Raw genomic sequence first — 24711 nt, 5'->3', positions numbered from 1 at the left:
AGACCTCACCTTATCCCAGGCGAAATTTGACCTTTCTGTGGTGGAGTGTAGAGCTCCTCTGAATCCGTGTGTTTGTGCCAATTGGGGACCGGTGTTCTGGGGCTCGCAGCTGTTCGGTGGGTGCCACATTTGTGGATTCTCAGACTTCCGATAAGCTCCACTTTCCCGTTCAAGATGGCGCAAACTCCTTGTCGGAGCCCGTAGCTCCGGGAGGGGACCCAGCCGCAGTGAAGGCTGCCAGGTCAGGGGAACCCCGTCTACCAACCCCCCACCTTCTTCTGGAGTTTAGCTGTCCCTTAACTTGCCAACAAACACTCCTCGTGCGACCCTAAGCTGTTCTTTCTTTCTAATCCAGGACAAGGCTCAGAACACGTCTGTCTATTCCGCAGCCATTTTTTCTCCCCAGCTTGTTCACTTTTAAAGCTTCCATGTTTCTGAATGTTTCTTCATGAAAATGATCCGTGTCAATGCTATGAAAAATGGAAAGAATCTTGTGTCAAGTCAAGCCAACAGATGCCTTCAGCAGTTTTCCTATTCTCCCGGATAAGATTCCCATTCTTACTTGCTCCCTGGCACCACTCCAGTTACTTCACCCACTTGGCTATAAACCTCCTCCCTCAGCCTCAGCTCCTTCCTTGGGTCTCAAGAGAAAATGCTTAACTTCCTTTTTGGATTATCACCCCTGTCCCTCCTAGCCTTTGTCCAAGGCCCTGATACATTATTCCATGCTCCTGTATCTGTAACCTCTCCCTCTCTACAGGTTCCTTTCTCTCAGCCTACAAATTTGTTATGCTAAAACAAGGCAAGAAAGAAAAATAATAATTCCCGCCTTCCTACAGTCTGCTAACTCCCCCAGCTACGACCCCACATCTCTTCCTTGTCACAAACTTTTTTAAAAAGTAGTCTCCGTCTAATCTCTCATCTCTTCAAATCACTGCAATCTGGTTTCCAGCCCCCTATACCACTAAAGCAGCCCTTGATACAGTCACCTGTAGCCTCCTGTTAAATCTAATGGATATTTTTCAGTACTTATTCATTTGGGCCTTACTGCTGCCTTTGATACTGTTGGGCACTTCTTCCTTGAAACTCACTCTTCCCATAGTTTCCAGGACACCTTTCTTTCCTGGTTTTCTCCACAGGTTTTCCTTTCCATACCCACCTCTTAAAGATGATATTGCCCAGGATTAATTCCTGAGATGTCCCTCAGAGGTCCTCTTCTCGCTTTCCCTAAGGATCTCATCCATTTTCATGGTTTCAGTTATCTCCAGGGCACATTCCCATAGCCAACTGTCTACCTACTAGAAAATTTCCCCCAGTGTCCTACAAGTACTTCAAACTCTACATGTGACCCTGATTAAAACTCAATGACTACAAAAGAAGGTATAAGCTTTTTCAGGCATGTGATGAGGTACAGTTTTTAATGGATAGAAGCTAATCTTTATCTAACAAAATGAAATGAGTAGCCCTGCTAGTTTTACAAGTGTAGAGTAAGTAGACATTTAAGGTCATGGAAGTATAACAAGACATTTAGAAATTTTTCAGTGACTTACAAAAGCTGCCTTATCTCCTGATTTGTAGAACTCTGCTGCTGAGGAAGAGGTGGGGCAATATGCTTACAAAGCTCAGATGTCTTCTTGGAGTTAAGAGACCAGTTACTTTCAACCTTTTCTTTCCAAATTTAGAATTATGAATACGTATCAGGGTGAGCTAAGGAGCTTTATCCTGAGTGCCTGGGAAAGGCATCAAGACCCTTCAAATAAAATGATCTTGAAGAAAGAAGGCTTAAGTGGGGTTCCTGACTCACCTCAGGGGCCTATATCTTTGTGGGCAAGGGCAGATTTCACACATATATACCTGTGGCTGATTCAAGAGGCTCCTCTGGACCCAGCTACCCTGACACATGCAGTACTTTAGAGAAAGATGGCTGCAAGTCTGGGTGTGGACAAAGGTATCTGTAACCTCAGAGCCCAAGTATAATGGCACTGCAGGGCTCACAGGATTCAGACCAGCCAGGACATCACTATCCAGTCACCAAGCTTCTGTGAGACTGGGTAAGATCAGTTCCCAAAATCAGCCCCATACAGCAGTGAGAAACAGGAGCAGCAGGGGACTGATTCTACAACCAGCTTTGGAAGCAAAAGTGTCTCCATCCTTGGGACCAATTTTGAAAAGGTGAGGAAAGGCCCCAAAATGTACTACTACTATAGTATGTGAAAGAGAATGATGACCAAATTTGCACCCAGAATTCTGCTAATAGATCTTACTAATCACACATGGCATACAAGACCTTGCCTACCACCTCCCCAGTCTCTTGTCTTGACACATTCTATGCACTTTATGCTCCAATCATAGCAAACTTCCTGGAGATTTCCCACCCCTATCCCCATCAAGTACCATAAACCATGCTGCTTATTTTTTGGCTACCCTTGCTCATGCTACCTGAGTGTGCACTACCCTTCTGCATCCTTATCCCCATGTCCCCTGGTTATAGTCCTGAGACTCAACTCAGGTGGCCCTTCCTCTAAGAAGCTTTCCCTGACCCTCTTGGGATCAGTGAGTTGTCTCCAGCCATTACTCCCACCTTGTGATTACCCAATTGCATTCATCAGTTTATGTGCCTGTCTCTACCACTATGCTCACTAGCTCCTGAAGAGGACAGATCATGTCTCATGTCTTATGCATTCTTATCTACCCATAACTGATATATTTGTCTAGCACACAACAGATGTCTAGCAAGTGCTTGTGGAATGAATGAAGGTGAGCTTTGTCACTCTGAGGCCACAATCTCTCCCCCCCCCCCACTTGACCTTCTGAATGTCTAGAAACCTAGTCTTCATTGAACATATTACTTTCTTCTTGCCTTGCCCTGGATGCTCTAAATTACTAACTGATATCCTATATATGCATTTACTATGTGCAAAGCACTAAGCCAGGAAGTTTATAGGAAAGTACAATGAGAATGAAATGCATACCCCCATACTCAAGCAGCAGTTAGAAAATCACCCACCTTCTTCCTCCAGCCCTTCCAATTTCCAGAGAAGACTCCCTCTTTTAGGATGTTCCCCTTAGATCTAACCCTTCTCTAGCCCACCACCACATTAAATGACCTGAAGTTTCCTCTCACCTTACTTGGGTAAATATATATTTCTTCTATTAATTTCATTGTTGTTTGTCTTATATACATTCTAACATTCACAATTTTATTTTAAGGTCAGTAAATGGTATCTATTCTATGTGTGCATGTTCTTTATTTTGTATTCTGAGCTGTTACTGCACACTGCTATCAACTTGTTGATTGACAAGTTGCAAGATTTAAAGATTGGCCTGAAAACACAATGGACACACTCTGGTTAAAAGAGAAAGAAATAGTGAGAGAAACAGAAAATAGCACAATTTACAACAACAAAAAATAATGGCATGCCATGGCAAAATAATTTATTCTTCCTGTCATTGAGAATCTTTGCTGAAGCATAGACACCATAGGTGCTACCACATTAAATTACTATATATATATATATATATATATATATATATATATATACACACACACACACACACACACACACATATATATATGTGTATATATATATGTATGTATATAAAGAAACATTAGGATTGATCTTTGAGGTTATTTCAACCTGTTGACAGTATAGACTCCAGTCAACACTTTATAAGAATACCCTGGAGGTCCCTAAACCCGAGAATTATGTTGTGAATATTTTCCTCTCCCTGGGCAGTAATCATCCCACTCTTGAGCCTTTGAAACTAACAGACTTTACTTTGCTCATAGAGAACCAGCTTCTGTTTCAGCCAGATTTGTGATTAGGCTTTTAAGATGTTTTCGTTTACACTTCAATCCATTAAATTGGCTTTGGAATGTGGAATTTTTGCACTTGGCCTTTATTTTCCATTACACATTCCAATTCTGAATGCCATAAATGAATGGCCATTTGGTCACTGGTTAGTTGCCAACAGAGCATAGCTGTATCCCAATTAAGAATTACTTCGGCTCTAGCCAGTTTGGCTCAGTGGACAGAGCGTTGGTCTGTGGACTGAGGGGTCCCGGGTTCGCTTCCAGTCAAGGGCACATGCCCAGGTTGCGGGCTCAATCCCCAGTAGGAGGCATGCAGGAGGCAGCCGATCAATGATTCTCTCTCATCATTGATGTTTTTGTCTCTCTCTCCCACTCGCTTCTTCTCTGAAGTCAATAAACATATTTTTTTTAAAAAGCATTACTTCGTGTGTTATGCCAACTTACAGAGCTAGCAAATGGACATTGATCAGAAAAGGGAAAGACCTTCACTTTCTTTAATTGCATCACTATAGTATCATCCCCTTGAGTCTTGAAGACTCTCAAAATGTAAGCATTAAGCCCTCTAGCAGGATTAAAGGAGGAAATGGAAAGGTACATGAAGTACCTACTATGTGCCAAGGATTGTACTAGGTTCATTCATAATTGACATCTCACTTCACTCAACCCCCATGCTAACACCAGGGAGTCAGGGATGCATATTAGCTCCATTTTACAAGCAAGGATACTAAAGTTCAAAGAAGTTAAGTAAGCATGGTCATGCCATTAGTAGATGCTAGACCTAGTACTTCAGCCAGACCCAGCAGAATCTAGATTCAGTGCTCTTTTGCCTACACATGTTGCTTCTCATAGCAGTGAGATCTAGTGCTGCCTGTTCATTGCCTCTTTCGCTGCTCCTGTGTCCAATGAAGAAGTCTATTGGTAATTTCACTTACTTTGATATTTTGCCTCAGTTTTTCTTCTTTCCTCACTGCAATAGGCTATGATCAAATCCAACATGCCTGTCCTGACTCCGTTCCTCCCACTTCCCCCACCACAGAACTTACTAGAATGTCTGTAGTCTACATATTGGATGAATTAATACATCATAAAACATTTGCACTCCAAAATCCTTGAGGTCATTTCCACTTAAGTCTAGGAATGTTAGGTTCTCATTTCTGTTGAGGTCAGACGCAAGGGCTCCACAGCACACATCTGTGAAGTGACATTGTGCTAACTTATGGGGAATTAGGAATTCAAGAAAGAAATCAGTCTTATCCCAAGTTCCACAATGACCCTACATTCCATATACAGCCTGGCAAAAAGAGCTCAGTGGCCAAAGAGTCCTTGTATACTCACCACAAGGTCTGAGGTTTGCAGGAAGGGTGTTTCAACCCTTGACACAGAACCTTCATGCCCTGCTCCCCCAAGGCACTGTCACTGAGGTCAAGTTCTCTCAGTTGTTCACTGGTGTAGAGTGAATTACATAAATCCTGACAACACTCTCCAGTTAGGTGACAGGTCCAAAATCTGCTAGAAAGCAAGGCAGAGAAGGGTGGCATCATTTCATCTGCACTGAGTCACTTTTGGAATTATGTTTGCCCACTAAAAAAAACACATTAGAAAATCAGAGTGTCATGTAAGAAAAATTTCCTTGGACCAGAGATTGTGGAGAGGGGAAGATTTATTTTCCCTTTATTACTTAGGTTTTCGTTTATTGCTACGTTGGAGAGTCAATCACCAGGCCAAAAAGTACTAATTTAATTTTGGGAGTTGCTGAAACATCAGGAAACTCTGCTTGTGGCTATAGTCCATGACACTTATGACAGATCCTTTAACTGACAGGCTGTTTTAATCCCTTACACAACAATTTCAGTCCCAAATCTTCAACTTTGTTATTAATTAGAAGTAGCCTTGTCAGGTTCTGGGTAAAGCTCAGGACTTGGGTGAGGGTATCACAACAAGCTGAAGAGTGGGAATATTCAGAAAGCCTGAAGGGATAGGAACATCAACATGACTATGTTAACCATGGCAGCAGGGAGTCCCGCTGAACCTCAAATGCCAAAATCCCATGAGAAGGACAAGGACAAGAAGACACTTACATAAGATTCTAGACTTTACTCTTCCCATGCCATAGACTTTCACAGAGATGCTGTACTCCTGCATACCCCAGGGCATTGACAACCACAATTAGCTCTTTTAAAGTCCCACTCACTTGCAAGAAAGAAGTTCCACACAGCTAGCATCTGTGAGTTAACGTGTGCTCAAGCTACCCAAAGAAAAAGAAAAACCAGCCACTGCTGTCATTTAGCTTTCTGGAAATATTCTCCCATCCTCCCCATTTAACTAAATCCTAGCCACCTTCCAAGTTCCAGCTCCTGGCCCACCTCCTTCACAGAACCTCTGTCTGAGGTCTCCAGCCCATAGTGACCTCCTCACTTACCCTGGGCTTATCCATTTCTAAGACATCTACACTAATAAAAGAGAAACATGCAAAATGACTGTCACTCCGCTATGCCCACCTGCCAATCAGGAGTGAGTATGCAAATTAACCCAACAAAGATGGTGGCAGCCACGGAGCCGGAGTGAGCAGGAGGCTTGGGTTGCCCCTGGTGACGGAGGAAGCCAAGCTTCCAGCCCGCCCTAGCTGCAGCTGAAGGAGGGGTTGGGAGTCTGGGTTCCCAGGGGCGACCCAGGCTTCCAGCCTGCCCTGGCCTCCACTGAAGGAGGGGCTGGGAGCCTGGGTCACTGGGGGTGTGTGGCCAGCCTGAAAACGGCCCACAGCCCCTTACCCAGGCTGGCTACACCCCCATGGGGTGAGGGTCCCCACTGGGGGGCTTGGCCAGCCTGCAAACAGCCATAAGCCCCTCACCCAGGCTGGCCAGGCACCCCAGTGGGACCTCCCACCCTGAAAGGGCTGTGTCCAGCCTGAAAACGGCCCTCAGCCCCTTACTCAGGCTGGCCATGCCCCCATGGGCTGAGTGTCCCCGCTGGGGGGCATGGCCAGCCTGCAAACAGCCATCAGCCCCTCACCCAGGCTGGCCAGGAACCCCAGCGGGAACCCCCACCTTGAAAGGAGTGTGGCCAGCTTGAAAACAGCCCTCAGCCCCTCACCCAGGCTGGCCACACACCCGCAGTGGGGACCCTCACCTTATGGGGGCATGGCGGCCTGCAAACCACCACAGGCCCCTCGCCCAGGCCACCCCATGCCCCAAGGGAACCTTCACCCTGATCTGGGATACCCTTCAGGGCAAACCAGCCAGCCCCCACCTGTGCACCAGGCCTCTATCTATACGAATAAAAGGGTAATATGCTAATTAGACTGAGAGACCTTTCAGGAGACCTTCTGGACGTTATTCTGGACAAAGCCATGGTGGTGGGGCCGAGATAGAGGTGGTTAGAGGCCAAGAGGGGAGGGCAGTTGTGGGTGATCAGGCCAGGATGGAACGGCAGTTGTGGGGGATCAGGCTGGTGGGGGGCGCCGTTAGGGGCAATCAGGCCGGCAGGTTGAGTGGTTAGGGGCAATAAGGCAGGCAGGCAGGCAGGTGAGCGGTTAGGATCCAGCAGACTCGGATTGCGAGAGGGATGTCCGACTGCCGGTTTAGGCCCGATCCCTGTAAACTGGCAGTAGGACATCCTTTGAGGGGTCCCAGATTGGAGAGGGTGCAGGCCAGGCTGAGGGACCCCCCCCCCGCATGAATTTCGTGCACCGGGCCACTAGTTTCTAAATGGTTTCATTGTGTTGGGCACTTGATTACACATTGAAATGTGTTAGTCTCCAATTGTTTCATATCTGTGTGTGCTTAAGGGCAGTCTTGTCAATGGCAGTCCTTCTTACCAGACTCACATCTAGTCCAGTGCTAGGTGCACAGTAGATATTCTTTATAAAGTTAATAATTAAATTCATTCTTGTACACACACAAGATGATAGTATACTGGAAAGAGCATGGGATTTGGAGTCATATCCTGGCTATGTCACTTTTTAGCGGTATGACCTTAAACAAGTCACTTTTCCACCTGTACCTCAGTTTCCACATCTGTATAATGGGGATAAGAAAACCCATCTTATGTGGTTATTGTAAGGAGTGAATTAGATGAAGTAACTTTTGGCAACCACCAAGCATAGATACTGGCAAATAGCAGGTGTTCAACAAGTTCAAGAGTTATAAGATCATGCCAGATAGTTTTTAAAAACTTATTCTGGTTTCTCTACTTTACAGTTGTAGTATACATGAGACCCTCACAAAGATAGTTCACCCCTGTGTTCCCCAGGGGATTTTCACTTAGGTCCAGCTCAATGAGGTTTGGATTGCAAATGAGAACAAAGGCAAGTTACTTGCAAACAGCCTCTGAGCTTTCAGAGAGAAAGCTAGCACACAATCTGGAAAGAAAAATGAACAGAGACAGAATTGGCCACTTTATCATCCTACTCATTCTCTACCAACAATATCTCTTGAGCAGAGAAAATAAAGGCCCACAGTACAAGTCCCCTAACCTTGAGTATGTCACAGCCTCTTTTCCTCCATGGAAGGGACTTTTATATTGCTCCCACAACACAGTGTCCCCAGTGGGAACTCAATAGATGTTGACTGCCCCCAAAAGGAAAAGGGATGGGAGGAAATATCAAGACCCAATATAATTTTTATTCTCTGCATGAGTTTAGCACTCTAAACTCATTTGATATTCTTTCAAATACTCCTTTCCTTTCCTTGTATCTAAAACTCCATTATAACAGAGTTCAGAATCTTCGGAAGGGAAGAAGGGGTAGGGTGAGTGGGTGGGAGGTAATCAACCAAAGACCTTGTGTGCATATATGTATAACCCATGGACACAGACAGTGGGGTGGTGAGGGCCTGGGGTGGGAGGGGGGCTGGAAGGGGTCAATGGGGGAAAAGGGGGACATATGTAATACTTTCAACCAAAGAGATTTTTAAAAAATAAAAGTCCATTATTCATTAATCTGCCTTCTTAGAGAAATTCAGCCCCTCACCATCATCAATATTCCTTCTCTGGCACGAAGAGTGATTTTTACTGAACTTCCTGTCTTCTTAATCTTTGTTTCTTTGTAGTCTAATTCTTTAAAACATTTCCCATTAACTTTTTCTTCCATCCCTTTCAAGAATTTCTATGATATACACCACAACCTTTGAGCTTCAATTTTCTCTTGAGTTACCATGCTTCAAATTGTCTTGAAAAGGTCTCATAAGGACATATATCTATAGCTCCCCAATTTAGAAATTTTAAATAGAAGCATTTTGCAAAAAAACAACAAAGTTTCAAAGTAGATTTTAGAAGGCTTTAATGCTAAAAAGCTTTTATTTTAGAAAACCCCAGATATCCTATATAATAAAGATGTAAAATGCAAATGGTCGTTATGCTGTGAAGCATAATGACCAACCATGTAACGACCGGATCACGGATCAGCAGGAGGGTGGGGCAGCGCACTACAAGTGGGTGGCAGAGTGCTACAAGAGAGGGCAAGGCAGCAAGCTATGAGGGTGAGTGGGAGGGCGGAGGGAGCTACAGGAGGACGGCAGCGAGCTACTGGCTACAAGTGGGCAGTGGAGAGCTACAGGAGGGGGTAGGGCAGCAAGCTATGAGGGGGGACAGGGAGAGAGGGGGCCAGGGGAGCTACAGGAGTGCGGGGCAGCGGGCGGAAAGCTACTGGAGGGCGGCAGCGAGCTACTGATGAGCTACTGGTGCATGGATTCGTGCGCAGGGCTACTAGTATATTATAATGGTTACTTTTATGTGTCAAGTTGGCTAGGTCATGGTACCCAGATATTTGGTCAAACATTATTCTATAATAGAGGCCTGATGCACAAAATTTATTTAAGAGTAGGCCTTCCTTTCCCTGGCTGCTGGCACCAGCTTCCCTCTGGCATCTGGGACCCAGGCTTCCCTCCGGCACCTGGGACCCGGGCTTCCCCTGGCTGCTGGCAGGCACCCTGGACCTGTGCTTCCCTTGAAGCCCTGCCTTCATCTGGAAGGTCATCTGGAAGGCCAACTGGGTCTAATTAGCATATTACGCTATTATTATTATAGATGTTTCTGTGAAGGTAGTTTTTAGGTAAGATTAACATTTAAATCAGTAGACTCTGAGTAAAGTAAATTACCCTCTATAATGTGGGTGGGCCTCATCCAATCAGTTGAATGCTTTAATAGAAAAAGACTGACATCCCCAGAAGAAGAAATTCTACCAGCAGACTGTCTTTGGACTTGAATTGCAACACGAGCTCTTCCCTGTGTCTCCAGACTGCTGGCCTACCATGCAGATATTGAACTTGACAGCCACCATAATCCATGAGCTGATTTCTTAAAATAAATCTCTCTCTCTCTCTCTCTCTCTCTCTATATATATATATATATATATATATATATATATATATATATATATATATACATCTTATTGATTCTGATTCTCTGGAGAACCCTGATTAATACACAACTTTTTATTAACTAAGGTCCTTACCATAGACTTTGAAGTCAGAAACATTTCAGTTTTGAATTCAGTCTTTTGACTTTGGGCATCTGTTTCTTAATGTGCTAAAATGGGGATAATAATCTGAACCTCTCAGAGCTACTGTGCTGATGAAAGGAAGTCATGCATACAACACTTTGAACAAAGCAATTGTTTAATAAGTCTTGGTTATTATTATTGTCATTATTGTTACTACCTCTTACAGTGAAAATTCTCTTCCTTAACTTGTTACATGGAAACAACTTTAGGTAGTCACTTTTTAAAAAATATATACTTTTATTAATTTCAGAGAAGAAGAGAGAGGGAGACACATCAATGATGAGAGAGAATCATTGATAGGGCTGCCTCCTGCACACCCGCACTGGGGATCAACCCTACAACTCCAGCATGTGCTCTGACTGGTAATTGAACCATGAGCTTCTGGTTCATAGGTTGACACTCAACCACTGAGCCATGCTGGCTGGGCTAGTACTGTCACTTTTATCCTTCCTCTTTAAGACTCCTTGAAATGTGTTATGATCACACAACATCCATCTTGAGTTGCATATTTAAACATTTTTTCTTGCAGTACGGAAATTAATAGTTACTACTTACTTGAGCCTATGTAATTTGAAATTTGGATATTATAAGCTTTCACAGAGCAATTTCAAAGCTGAAGCATACAGTTTTGTTTTGCTAAAATCCAGGTCAATGAGTGACCATCTGGTGCTGAGAACAACTGCTAGCACCCCACCAGAAGCAGGAGAAATAAGGCATCCATAAAATCATCAGAAAACAGAAGAATGACCTTGTTACCTTATTCATGCTCTCCCCCGACACAAACAGAAATTGACAAAAATTATATGAACAGTTAACAAATTTTCTTGCTATCATTTACCTCATTTCTGTAAGATACAGTTTGTCTGTGTTAATCCTTCACAAATAATCTTCATTACTGAAACTTCCGGGGTATTTTTTACAAATCCTAAATCTGTCAGATTCTGGTTGGATTCAAATAGTAAGGAGAGGTCTCTACTACAAGAAGCTGTGAGGTGGCAGTAAATCAGTCTGTGTGGAAAAAAGACATTTCAGAGAAGAAAGAAAATAGGATTCCCTTTAAAGGTACCTATTTGCACCTTACTGATGTAAGGAATTATTTCAATTAATTCAACAAATTAATTTATTGGGTGCTTTCCACTGTTCTAGATGCTGAAACCACAAATAATTATGCCCCAGACCCTGCCCTCATGGAACATACAATTAATGAGGAAAATTAGAAAATCGAGGATTATAATATAATGTGAAAAATACTGCAAATGGTATGGACAAAGTACCATGAAGACACAGAAAGGTGACACAATTCAGCCTAGCTTTGGGTGGGGTTTGGAGGACCAAGAATACTTATAAGTGCAAGAAATAATTGAGTGCTGTTATGAAAAGGAATAGCAATTAAACAGGAAGAATGGGAGTGGGGAGAGGGGCTGAGAGACAATCCACTCATGGAGCAACATGTGCAAAGGCCAAGAGGTAAGAGAGAGTATGCTTAATTTGAGAAACTGCCAATTATCTGCTATGGCATATTTTAAAAGATGGGAAGGATATATATCAAGCTATTAGCAGTGGTTAGCTCCCAGGTTGGGGGAAGGGTAGCATTATAGGGAGACATTTACTTTCTAGGTAAATATATATTATTTATATATACAATTATTATATACTTAAAAATTATAAAAAGTTATAAGAAAAAATGTTTTTTATTTTGAAAAACATGTTTGTTAATAAATTATTTTTACAATAGAGAAAAATATAAAGAATAATATATATTTTTAAGTGTACTATATTCCTATCTCCCAGAGACAACCAATATTAAAAGTCTGGTGTATAGGAGTTGGAAAGATGACTGCCTATGGGAAGGCAGACTGCAAGATAGTTTGTGAGTGAATGAAAGGAGAGTGTGTGGTCGCACGGGGAGTGTATATTTGTGAGTTGAGGGACAGCTAAACTGCAAGGAAATGTTGGGGATTGCCAGACCAGTTTCCCCTGACCAGGCAGCCTCCACTGCTGCTGAAATCTCTCCCGGAGCAACCGGCTCTGATGCGGAGACCGCGCCATCTTGAAGGGGAGAGTGACTATTTTAGGAAGCCAAAAATCTACAACAACATCACCCAGGAAACGGCTGAGAACCCAGAAACACCAGACCTCAAGTAGTGCGAATACGCGGATTCGGAGGAGCTCTGCACCTTCTCATGGAAAGGTCAGATTTCTCCTAGGAAAAGGAGAGAGAGAACTACATAACCAGATAACAGGAAAAAAGAGATCATGGGGAGACAAAGAAACAGCCCGCATATGAAAGAAAAGGAGGCAATACCAGAAAAGGAAGCAAAGAAAATTGAGGCAAGCAATATGCAAGAGAAAGAATTCAGAGAAATGGTCATAAGGTGGCTGAAAAGAATGGAAGACAAATTCAACAATATGTGTAAGAACCAAGAGAAAAAGAACCAAGAAGAAATGAAAAATGACATCGCTGCTATAAAAAACTCAATAGAAAGCATCAACAGTAGACCAGAAAAAGCAGAAGAAGAAGTGAACTAGAAGACAAGGTAGAAAAAAAATACCCAAGCAAAGCAGCATCTAGTAAAAAAACTTAAAACACAGGAGAGCCTAAGGGACCTTGGGACAACATGAAACGAAACAACATCCGCATAAGAGGGGTGCCAGAAGGAGAGGAAAACCTGCTTGAAGAAATAATGACAGAAAACTTCCCTGATATAGGGAAGAAAAAACTCACACAAATCCAAGAAGCTCACAGAGTTCCAAACAAGGTGAACCCCAAAAGACAGACGCCAAGGCACATTATAATTAAATTGACAAACACCAACGACAAAGTAAGAATATTAAAAGTGGCCAGAGAGAGACATAAAGTTACCTACAAAGGATTCCACACGAGACTAGTGACTGATTTCTCAACAGAAACACATCAGGCCAGAAGGGAATGGAGTGAAATATACAAAGTCATGCAAAGGAAGGGTCTGAATCCAAGAATACTGTACCCAGCAAGGCTATCAATCAAAATTTAAGGTGAAATCAGGAGCTTCACAGACAAAAAAGGACTAAGGGAATTTATTACCACCAAACCAGCAATGCAAGAAATGCTAAAGGGTCTGCTGTAAAAAGAGGAAAGAGGAAGCGAAGAAGGAACACAGGTGTAAAGAATAAAAATGGCAACAAACAAGTACCTATCAATAATAACTTTAAATGTAAATGTATTCAATGCCCCAATTAAAAGACATAGGGTAGCTGAGTGGATAAGAAAACATGAACCATATATGTTCTGTTTACAGGAAACCCACCTCAGAACAAAGGACTCACACAGACTGATGGTGAAGGGATGGAAAATGGTTTTTCAGGCGAATGGATATGAAAAAAAAGCTGAGGTAGCAATACTTATATCTGACAAATTAGATCTCAAAGTGAAGGACATAACAAGAGATAAGGAAGGCCACTTCATAATACTAAACGGAGAAATCCAACAAGAAGAAATAACACTGGTAAACATATACGCACCCAATACAGGAGCAACCAAATACATAAAAAAAATTCTGGAGGAGATCACGGGAGAGATTGACAGCAATACAGTCATAGTAGGGGAATTTATTACCCCACTATCACCATTGGACAAATCCTCTAAACAAAAAAATCAGCAAAGAAACATCAATCCTAAATGACTCACTACATCAAATGGAATTAATTGACATCTTCAGAACATTTAACCCCAAAGCCACAGAATATACATTCTTCCCAAGTGCACATGGGTCATATTCAAAGACAGACCATATATTGGGTCACAGGCAAAGTCTCTTCAAATTCAAGAAGCTAGAAATAATATCAAGCATCTCCTCAGATCACAATGGCATAAAACTAGAAATCAACTACAATAAAAACAAACAAAAGAATTCAAACACCTTGAGACTAAATAGCATGCTATTAAACAATGACTGGGTTACCAGAGAGGTCAAAGAAGAAATAAAAAGCATCATGGCAACAAATGACAATGAAAACATAACAATCCAAAATCTATGGGACACAATGAAAGCAGTCTTGAGAGGGAAGTTCATAGCTCTACCAGCCTATAGCAAAAAATAAGGAGCAATGTAATAAATTACCTAACCCTACAACTCAAAGAGTTAGAATGAGAGCAACAAGAAAAGCCCAGCGTAAGCAGAAGGAAGGAAATAATGAAGATCAGGGCGGAGATAAACGACATAGAGACCAAAAAAACAATACATAAGATCAACAAAACCAAGATCTGGTTCTTTGAAAGGATAAACAAGATTGATGAACCTCTAGCCAGGCTCACCAAGAAGTAAAGAGAGAGGACCCAAATAAACAAAATCAGAAATGAAAGAGGTGAAATAACAACCGATCCCACAGAAATACAAACAATTATGAAAAAATACTATGAACAACTCTATTCCAACAAAATGGACAACCTAGATGAAATGGATATATTCCTAGAAAAACACAAGCTACCAAATCTCAACCAAGAAGAATAAAAAAAAACCTGAATAGGCCTATAACTACCGAAGAAATAGAAACAGCGATCAAAAATCTTCCAGCAAACAAAAGCCCTGGTCCGGATGGCTTTACAGCGGAGTTGTACCAAGGATTCAAAGAAGAACTAAAACCTATCTTCCTCAGACTATTCCAAAAAATTCAAGGGGAAGGCACACACTTCCAAGTTCTTTCTATGAAGCGAGCATTACCCTAATCCCAAAACCAGATAAAGACACCATTAAAAAAAGAGAACTACAGGCCAATATCCTTGATGAACATAGATGCTAAAATCCTCAACAAAATTCTAGCAAATAGGATTCAGCAATACATTAGAAAGATCATACACCATGACCAAGTACGATTTATACCAGAGATGCAAGGATGGTACAATATCTGCAAATCAATATATGTGATAGATCACATAAACAAACTGAGAAACAAAAATCACATAATCATATCAGTTGATGCAGAAAAACCATTTGACAAAATCCAACACCCTTTCTTGATAAAAATTCTGAGCAAAGTGGGAATAGAGGGATCATACCTCAACATAATAAAAGCCCTATATGACAAACCTACAGCCAACATCATACTCAATGGGCAAAAACTAAACTCATTTCCCCTAAGAACAGGAACAAGACAGGGATGCCCACTTTCACCACTGCTGTTCGACATAGTATTAGAAGTACTAGCAATAGCAATCAGACAAAAAGAAGAAATAAAAGGCATCCAAATTGGAAAAGAAGAAGTAAAACTGTCCTTATTCGCAGATGACATGACACTGTACATAGAAAACCCCAAAGACTCCATCAAAAAACTACTAGACCTAATAAATGAATTTGGCAATGTAGCAGGATACAAAATTAATGCCCAGAAATCTATGGCCTTTTTATACACCAATAATGAACTCACAGAAAGAGAAATGATAAAAACAATCCCATTTACCATTGCACCAAAAAAATTAAGTTACTTAGTTATAAATTTAACCAAGGACGTAAAAGACCTGTACTCGGAAAACTACAGGACATTGAAAAAAGAGATAGAGGAAGACATAAACAAATGGAAGAACATACCATGTTCATGGGTTGGTAGAATCAACATCATTAAAATGTCCATACTACCTAAAGAAATCTATAGATTCAATGCAATACCTATTAAAATACCAATGGCGTATTTCAAAGATCTAGAACAAACTCTCCAAGAATTAATCTGGAACAAAAAAAGACCCCGAATAGCCATAGCTATCCTGAGAAAGAAGAACAAAGTAGGAAGGATCACAATATCATACTATATTACCAAGCCATAGTTCTCAAAACTGCCTTGTACTGGCACAAGAACAGACATATAGACCAATGGAACAGAATAGAGAATCCAGAAATGGACCCAAGCCATTATACTCAATTAATATTTGACGAAGGAGGCAAGAGCATACAGTGGAGTCAAAACAGCCTATTTAATAAATGGTGCTGGGAAATCTGGTCAGATACATGCAAAAAAATGAAACTAGATCACCAACTTACATCATACACAAAAACAAATTCAAAATGGCTAAAAGACTTGAACATAAGACAGGAATCCATAAAAATCCTACAAGACTACATAGGCAGCAAAATTGCAGACATATGTCGTAGCAATATCTTTACAGACACAGATCCTAGGGCAAGAGAGACTAAGGAGAAAATAAACAAATGGACTACATCAAAATAAAAAGCTTCTGCACAACAAGAGAAACCATCAACAAAACAACAAGAAAGCCCACTGCATGGGAGAACATATTTGCCAATGTTATCTCCGATAAGGGTTTAATCTCCAACATTTCCAGGGAACTCATACCACTTAACAAAAGAAAGATAAACAACCCAATCAAAAAATGGGCAAAGGACCTAAATAGACACTTTTCAAAAGAGGACATTCAGAAAGCCAAGAGACACATGAAAACATACTCAAAGTCACTAATCATACAAGAGATGCAAATCAAAATGACAATGAGGTACCACCTCACACCTGTCAGAATGTCTATCATCCACAAATCAACAAATGACAAATGTTGACGAGGATGCGGAGAAAAAGGAACCCTCATGCACTGCTGGTGGGAATGCAGACTGGTGCAGCCACTGTGGAGAACAGTATGGCGTTTCCTCAAAAAACTAAAAATGGAACTGCCATTTGACCAAGTAACAGCACTTCTAGGAATATATCCCAAGAAAACAAACACCAATCAGAAAGGATATATGCACCCCTATGTTCATAGCAGCAAAATTAACAATAGCTAAGATTTGGAAACAGCCTAAATGCCCATCAGCAGATGAGTGGATTAGAAAACTGTGGTACATCAACACAATGGAATACTACACTGCTATAAAAAAGAAGGAATTCTTACCATTTGCAGCAGCATGGATGGAACTGGAGAGCATTATGCTAAGTGAAATAAGCCAGGCAGTGAAAGAAAAATACCACATGATCTCACTCATTTATCAATAATAAAGAACATTATAACCTGATGAACAAAAAGATAGATACAGAGGCAGAGAAGCATCAAACAGACTGTCAGATTACAGCGGGAAGGCTGGGGAGTGTTGGGGGGGTCCGTAGGAGATCAACGGAAGGGCTTGTATGCATGCATATAAACATAACCAATGGACACAAGACACTGGGGGGCGGGGGTGAGGGCATGTGCCAGGGAGTAAGGGAGGCCAGGGGAAGGTCAATGGGGGAAAAAAAGGAGATATAAGTACTACTATTTGTAATACTTTAAACAATAAAAAAATAATTAAAGTGGTAATTTACAGATCACAATACTACTCAGCAATAAAAAATTAACTATTCAAAAAAAAAAGTCTGGTGTATACTCTTCCTTCTTTTTCCAAGACACTTGTGCAAAGACACACACACACACACACACACACACACACACACACAGATTTGTACATTTTACAAAAATGGAGTTATAGAAAACATTACATCAAGTTTACATGCGCTTGTCATTCAGTCCTATTGTAAGTCCATAGAAACTTCGATCCGGTTATAGCACACGGTCATATAATAAGTAGCAAAGTAGGGCTCCACCTGGGTTCTGTCTGGTTTATCCCACAGGATTCAGAAAGCCATTGGAGGTTTAAAGAGACATGATCACCCCTCTGATGATAAGGTAGGATAGAAGACAGACCTGATATCAAATGGCTGCAGGAGTCCAGGGAAGAAATAGCAGGGGATGGGGGTGAGGATGGTGGGGGGTGTGACCAGCGGCAGATTCCAGACAGTCTCAGGAGTATATAGGGCTGGGATTTATGGCCATTACAGTGACCACAGTGTTCAGTCCTGGGTCAGTGGGGGATTAGGCTGTTCTCTGGCGCCAACCTCTTCCCCAGTGGGCACCTGAGGGCACTGAGAGGATTGGGTTCCTCCGTGTTCTAGAACATTCCATTTCTAGGAGGACAGCGCTCCCCAGCGTAAGACAAACCATTGTGGTGGTGAGAGAGGGTGAAGTTTTTTTATATATGATTACAAGTGCTTTGCATTCTTGGATCTAAGTCTTTTCTGACCACTCCTGTCTCTTCCACCTTCAAGAGCTTTCAACAGTATGGTGGGTCTCCTGAAGTGCTGGGGGTGGGGGGATGGGAAGGATATTCCTGGCACATTCGCTCCCACCCCTGCTGTCTCTGGAAATTGGTACAGTCTCAGAGTATAAAGCTCCAGAGTTAGTGCTCAGCCTTCCTTTCCCCGCCCCCAGCCATTGGAAGAAAAGGTATCCTTTCTCTTTGGGCATGGGGCGTGGTGGGAGGGGGGGGCATAGTGCATAGTCAGCGGGTGTGGCCAGTGAGTGTGGTCAGTGGGTGTGGTCCGTGTATACTTCCTTTGGTCAGCATCTGGAGAGAAGCCTGGTGGGAGGTATCCTGTGTATGTGTAGGAGTGGGGGAGGGAAAGCAGATGGGAGGAGCCTTGGGGGAGGCCCTAAAAGAGGGAACAACTAGTTAATTCATCCCTAAAGTGCAGCCAGGCCCCTAAGGCCCTCTGCTATCATGGCCTTGAGACCCGAGGACCCCTCTGGTGGGTTCCAGCATGGCAATGTGGTGGCTTTCATCAACGAGAAAATGGCCAGATACACAAAAAGCCCTGAGTTCTACCTGGAGAATATATCCCTGTCCTGGGCGGAGGTTGAAGACAAGCTCAGGGCCATCCTGGAGAACAGCGCAGTGACCAGTGAAGCCAAAGAGGCCTGTGCCTGGGGTAGCCTGGCCCTGGGCGTGCGCTGTGCCCGCAGGCAGGGCCAGTTACACGCTTGCAGGGTGCAGTGGCTACAAGACTTCACCAAACTGCACAAATCGGCCTTACACGCCTTGGCCTCCAACATGAAGGAGCTTACCGCGAAGCACGAAATGGAGTACAAAGAGGCAGCCTATCGGCTGCAGCTGACCCTGGCCAAACTGGCTGAGGTTCAGAAAGGGAAGGAACTGCTGAGGTGGAAGCTTCTCCGGGCTGTAAGATTACCACACTTGGTACTACCCCATCTTCCCTCCCAGCCCCTCCACCCCCAGAATGGGATTTAACCCTGCCCACTTCTCTACAGGAGATGGCGTCTAACTGGGAATGGCAGCAGGTTCCACAGGAGCCAGGCCTGGCTACTACCAGTGTGTTTTGGGCAAAAGGAGCAGGTGAGGAGAAAACAAGGTGGAGGTTTCTGTTGCTGCTACTATCACTGCTACTGCTGCTGTAGGAGGAAGAGGAAGACAGAAGGATGCAGAGGGGGAATAGGAGGTGGAGGCCCTGCAGCTTTGTGGAGCAGAAAACGTACACCTATGGCAGGCAGAGGCAGGGACATCTCAGATCAGTAGAAACAGCTTTATTTTTCTGGGACTCTCAAGCCTAGTTCCACATTCTCACAAGCAACCCTTCCTGTCCAGCTCCCTACCTCATTCACATACCCATTCTAATGCCCCCTATTCCCTTCCCAGAAGCACCCACACCATCCTTACCAGGGGCAGCCTTCACAGCAGGAGCTCCATCTCAGGCTGCCTACTGGGGCCCCTCTATGGTGGGGGCCCAGGGAACAGACCCTCAAGAACCCCAAAGAAACAAGAGAGTCTTTGAGCCCCAACAGCTGAGAAGACCTCCAGCATCTCACAGGCCCAGGGATTGGAACTGCCTTTGGTGTAATCTTGTGAATTTTTCAGGGAGGGAAATTTGCTACCACTGTGGGAGGGGCATCTGGTTACAGAACCCTTAAATTCAGAAATGTGAAATACAACAGAAACATATCCCAAAGTGATATCAATTTTTGGTGGGGGGAAGGGCTGTGGTGAGTGGGGGGAAGGGAATGAATGAGTGGGAGAACAAGACTAGTGGAGTTGGAGGGAGGCAGGGTGGGAGGTGGGAGAGAAATGCTTTGATGATTCTCTTGTGTTCCAGAGCAGCGGTTGCCGACTGGTGGTCCGCAGACCACTGGTGGTCCGTGAGGTCCGAAAGGTTGCCGACCGCTGGTTTAAGGAAACCTTTGGAGCAGCGGTCACCAACCGGTGGTCCGTGAGGTCCGAAAGGTTGGAGACCGCTGTTCCAGAGCATAAGTATTCAACACCCCAGAAGTGCTGTTTGTTTGTATGTATCTCTCCCCTACCCTAGTATCTGACGGACCTGGGTACCCACTCCCTCCCTACCTAGGCTCTAGATTATTGCAGCAGGAGTGGACATTTGACCCATCCTGAGCCAAACAGATTCTCAAACTAGACAATCAAAAGAGAGGCAGATTTCATAGTCAGGATGGTGTTGGGCAGTGAAGCAGTGGGTCAGTTGGAGTTGGGGCCAAGGTCAGAGCCATGGACATGGAGGCCTCGGCCAAGGCCTGTCTCTGGTTAAGGGGAAAACAGAGCCATGTGCTTTACAGAGGCCAAGTGTCTTAGAAGACACCAGTATGACATCCCAGAGAAAAGAGACACAGAGAAGCAGGGAAAAGTTGACCCTGAGACCCTGGAGATAAGAGAGTGGAGGCTCAACCATTTTTCTACTTCCTGCAATTGTGTTGTATAAAAATCCACTCTACCCAGATGCCCTTTTCTTTAAGCTAACTCGAGTGGCTTACTCTTCTGTGGAACCAGATTATTTCAAAGTCAGAAATTGGCACCAGAAGAGCAGCAGTAAACCACAGACTGTCAAAGAAAATGTCAGAACTGGCCAGGGAGATACCTCCGTGATTGATGGGTAGTTGGGATTCCTGCTCCCCAAGAGTATCCAGGGATGAACTGAACAAGAAGCTCATTCATGTTCTGAGTGAGTTATATCAGAAGAAATAATCAAAACAGGCCTGGGTTAACCCCTCCCCCCCGCCCCCTGGGCTTACAACAGTAGAGATTTGCCACCCCTAAGAGAATCCCTCAGGACTGTCTACAGAAGACACCACACCAGCTGCAGTCAAGGACTGCTATGACTATTCAGCCCATGACAAGAGAATCCTCCCCAGTTCCCAGTGAGCAGAACTGGGGACAATCAAATGTGAACATGGAACAAAAGCCACTGCCAAGGTGAGTCAGCAACTGCAGTGCACAGAGGGTTTGCTAGTCTATACCACTGACCAAAGTATGGTGCCATCCTGAGGGATCCTGTCCCCCAACCCACCACCAGGATGAATTTGGGTACAAATCCCTCAGTGAATTCAGAAATGTGGAACAGAACATAGCCCAGTGGGAAATTAAATTCCAAAGCGAGGGGGTGATGGGAAAGAGGGAGGGGAAGATGGTCTTCCTCTCTACCTTTCATGGCAGTAAGCTTTGTTGAGAAGGACTAAATGCATAGTTTAGCCCACAGGTGGAAGGATGGTGAGGAGTCACACCAGACTGAGACAACTGGAGGAGCCCAGGATACCACCTAGCCACTGTGGACTTAGAGACTGAAGTTATGGCCCTCGACATCTCTGCAGCAGCTAAATGTGACTTTGGGCTATTTCCTTTTGGAGCAAGTGTGGATAACAATCAGAATTGGGGACAAGATACCTAGCTTGTACTTAATCAGAAATATCCTTGGGCTTCTTTATATCCTTCTAGGGTAGGGCTTCCCAAACTCAGCACTCTTGACATTTGGAGTTGGATAATTCTATGTTGCAAATGGCTGGTACACTGTAGGATGTTTGGCAGAATCTCTGGTTTCTACACAGATGCCAGTAGCACATCCCCTAAGTTATGACAACCAGAAATGTTTCGAGATATTGCCACATGTCCACTGGGGGGTAAAATTGTTCCTCACTGGCAACCAGGGAGGCAATGAAATACTTAAGAGTATTCAGAATAGGGTGAAGAGAATTGCCAGGGGAGCAAGTTAGCAGTGGCCAGGGCTGCAGGGGGTCTCTAAGACAGGAGGTAAAAAGTGTTCATTGGGTCTGGCATTCACTTTTGATCTTTGAGCAAATCTGGGTGAGGGAGAAGCAGAAGCCAAACTGACAGTACTGAGGAGAGAGGGAGCAGGAAGTAAGGAAGTACAGTCAGCGAAGGGGGCTCTTCAAGGACTCCTGGCTGTGAAGGGAAGGAGTGATGTAGATATATAGCTGAGAGAGAGTTCTTTTGACTGGGAGAAACTGGAGCCATGGGGAAGGAGACAGATGAAGAAAGCTTGAAAACACAAGAAATATATAAAAGAATGGGACAGATCCTGCCCTACTGTATTGGAAGAATATCTATTCTACTGTTCAAAAATATATGAAAGGTCAATTTTGTTTTTTTGTGAAACAAAACCCCCAAAAGTATTGTGTGTATATGTATGCTATGTATATTAATAGATTTTTTGTGTGCCTTATGTTACAGATTTATATTTGAATAAGGAAAAAAAAGACATTTAGCAAACAAGGTATTATCTAGGGAGATTGGGATCAGTCAGGGGATGGAAAGTAGGAGTGGATGGGTGCGGGGGGTATAGGGTGCAGTGGGATTGGTTACAAGGCAGTAGGGTGGAGGGGTTGTATATCTTGTACTTCTGTGCTGTGTAAAATGAAATAAATGCTCACAAAAATACAGAAAAGGGAAATGAATTTATTGGCATGAGTAGGTTTAGAAAGGCCATCTCTTCCTTTGGGGCAGGAAAGAAGGAGAGCACACACTGATCTGTGTGGCGAGGTGGTGGGAAACCAAGGGGGCTCATGCCTGTGTGCAAGTGACATGGACAGATAACAAGACAAGGCACTTGAAAGTGAGGACAAAAGATCAGGGCAGAGGTGGAGGCTTCTGAGAAGTGGCACTTTGGGGAATAACTGCAGGGGAACGGTTCAGGGAGAGAAAAGGATTATCAAGTTGCATAGAGTTGGACAGGACACAACTGAAAGAAAACCAAGGGGGAAGACAGTGGGAGTCTCGAAGGAAAAGGAAGTAAGTCCAGGACAGCAGCAGTCTCTTAGGCGTTATAGATTGCCACCCACTCACTACAGCAAAAACAGGACATGCAAATGGGAAATAGGCAGGAGGGGCTGGGAGGGATCTGTACCTCATTCCCTACTCCTAGGCTCACAGCACATATTTTCTTTTGCTGTACTTCTATGGAGAAATTGAGCACTAGTTATACTTTGTTTTGAGGTCCGATCAGCTAGGAGTTGAACTCTAGACATCTAGTGTATACCTGCAAATACCTAAGAGTTTGAAGGAAATTTCAACTTACTTCAGGTCTTTGATTTTGCAGTATAGATTGCATAGTGCTTGGCAAAGCAAGTATAGCGGAGACACTGGCAAACTGTGCAGTTGGAAGCACCTAAAAGAGATGAGAAGGCAAAAATAATTAAAAAATAATAATGAAAACCAAAAATTTTAAAAGGCTTATTTTTGCTTCTGTTACCATATTAGTACTAATCTACTTCTTGCAAAAATCTTAGGAGGTATTGACCCATTTTGCAGATAAGGGAATTAAGGCACAAAAACTTAAGTAACTTGACCAAAGTCACATAGGTAGGAACAGAACACAGGTCAGTACTCAGGTCTGTCTGACTCCAAAGCCATGTCACTATGTACCAGGCACTGAGGTAACCACTTGACATACACAGATTATCTTTTCTGGTCCTTAACCCAATGACAGGCACTACAATCACCATCTCGCAGATGCTCAGACAAGTTAAGCTATCTTGGTTGTCAGTACTAGTAGAATTAATGGCAATAATTAAGAACTAGGAAAGTTCAGTGGTAAATTCTCAGTCAACATGCTTGAGAAAGTATTTTGGATTACATTTTGAAGAGATAAAGGCAATATGGTAGTGGGTAGAACTCCATCTAAAGCTGATTTTCTGGAAACCCTGAGGGAACCAGAATCCTCTTTTTGTTTTCATCAGTGTTTAAAAATTAAATGTGTTTACTCATTATTTCACTTTAGAATATACAATTGGATTGAAGCTGTCATAAATTCGTCAATATATTGTAGTCAAAGTCCTTCATAACTTCGAATCCATGTAACCTCTCCTTCCCCTTCCCCTGTAGTGCCAAATTCTTGCTGCACTTCCCCTCCCCATTTCCCTCAAACACACATACCCCATGCTAATTTCTACCACTATGCTACTGCCCCCGAGGAAATGCAACTCTCAGAAAAAAGACTCAGGTTAACTCTCCTCAAATAGAGACTTCTGCCCACTCACCTCCTTCTCAAGGTCACTGCCCCTCAGCTGGCTCCACACTAAAGGAGAGGCACTGTCAATCTTAAACTGGAGTACTGAGAACAAACTTAAGACAAATAGCATTTTCTATATAACACAGATTTATGTTTTCTTGGATGCTTTAGTCAATAAGTCAGTAGAAATGTATTTCGTAGTATAGAATCTGTATTATATAAATACTAGAGGCCTGGTGTATGAAAATTCATGCACTGGAGGGGGGGGATCGCTCAGCCTGGCCTGCCCCCTCTCACAGTCTGGGAGTCCTCAGGGGCAGGAGGCAACCCAGCAATCAGGAGAAAGTGA

General features: G+C 43.3%; 1 protein-coding gene and 1 pseudogene across 2 annotated transcripts; one reads left to right on the top strand and one right to left on the bottom strand.

The window, feature by feature from the left end:
- Positions 1-346: 346 nt before the first annotated feature.
- Positions 347-23856, bottom strand: LOC308240189 (ribonuclease inhibitor-like; annotated as a pseudogene). The gene is made up of 10 exons: positions 23777-23856; positions 23430-23519; positions 11149-11318; positions 10866-11036; positions 7990-8171; positions 5893-6059; positions 5618-5781; positions 5146-5323; positions 4858-5023; positions 347-470 (listed from the first exon to the last, which is right to left on the bottom strand). The product of its transcript is annotated as a ribonuclease inhibitor-like (transcript).
- TEX13B (testis expressed 13B) lies at positions 18821-20025 on the top strand (the record flags this gene model as incomplete). Its single annotated transcript, XM_080652261.1, is given in 4 exon segments — positions 18821-19279; positions 19516-19640; positions 19642-19727; positions 19730-20025. Coding segments are annotated over 4 exon segments (966 nt in total).
- Positions 23857-24711: the final 855 nt, after the last annotated feature.

Source organism: Plecotus auritus, assembly GCF_963455305.1.
Source record: "Plecotus auritus genome assembly, chromosome: X".
Lineage (NCBI taxonomy): Eukaryota > Metazoa > Chordata > Mammalia > Chiroptera > Vespertilionidae > Plecotus > Plecotus auritus.
Note: the sequence above shows the minus strand (reverse complement) of the source record. Positions and strands in the feature narration are given on the sequence as shown.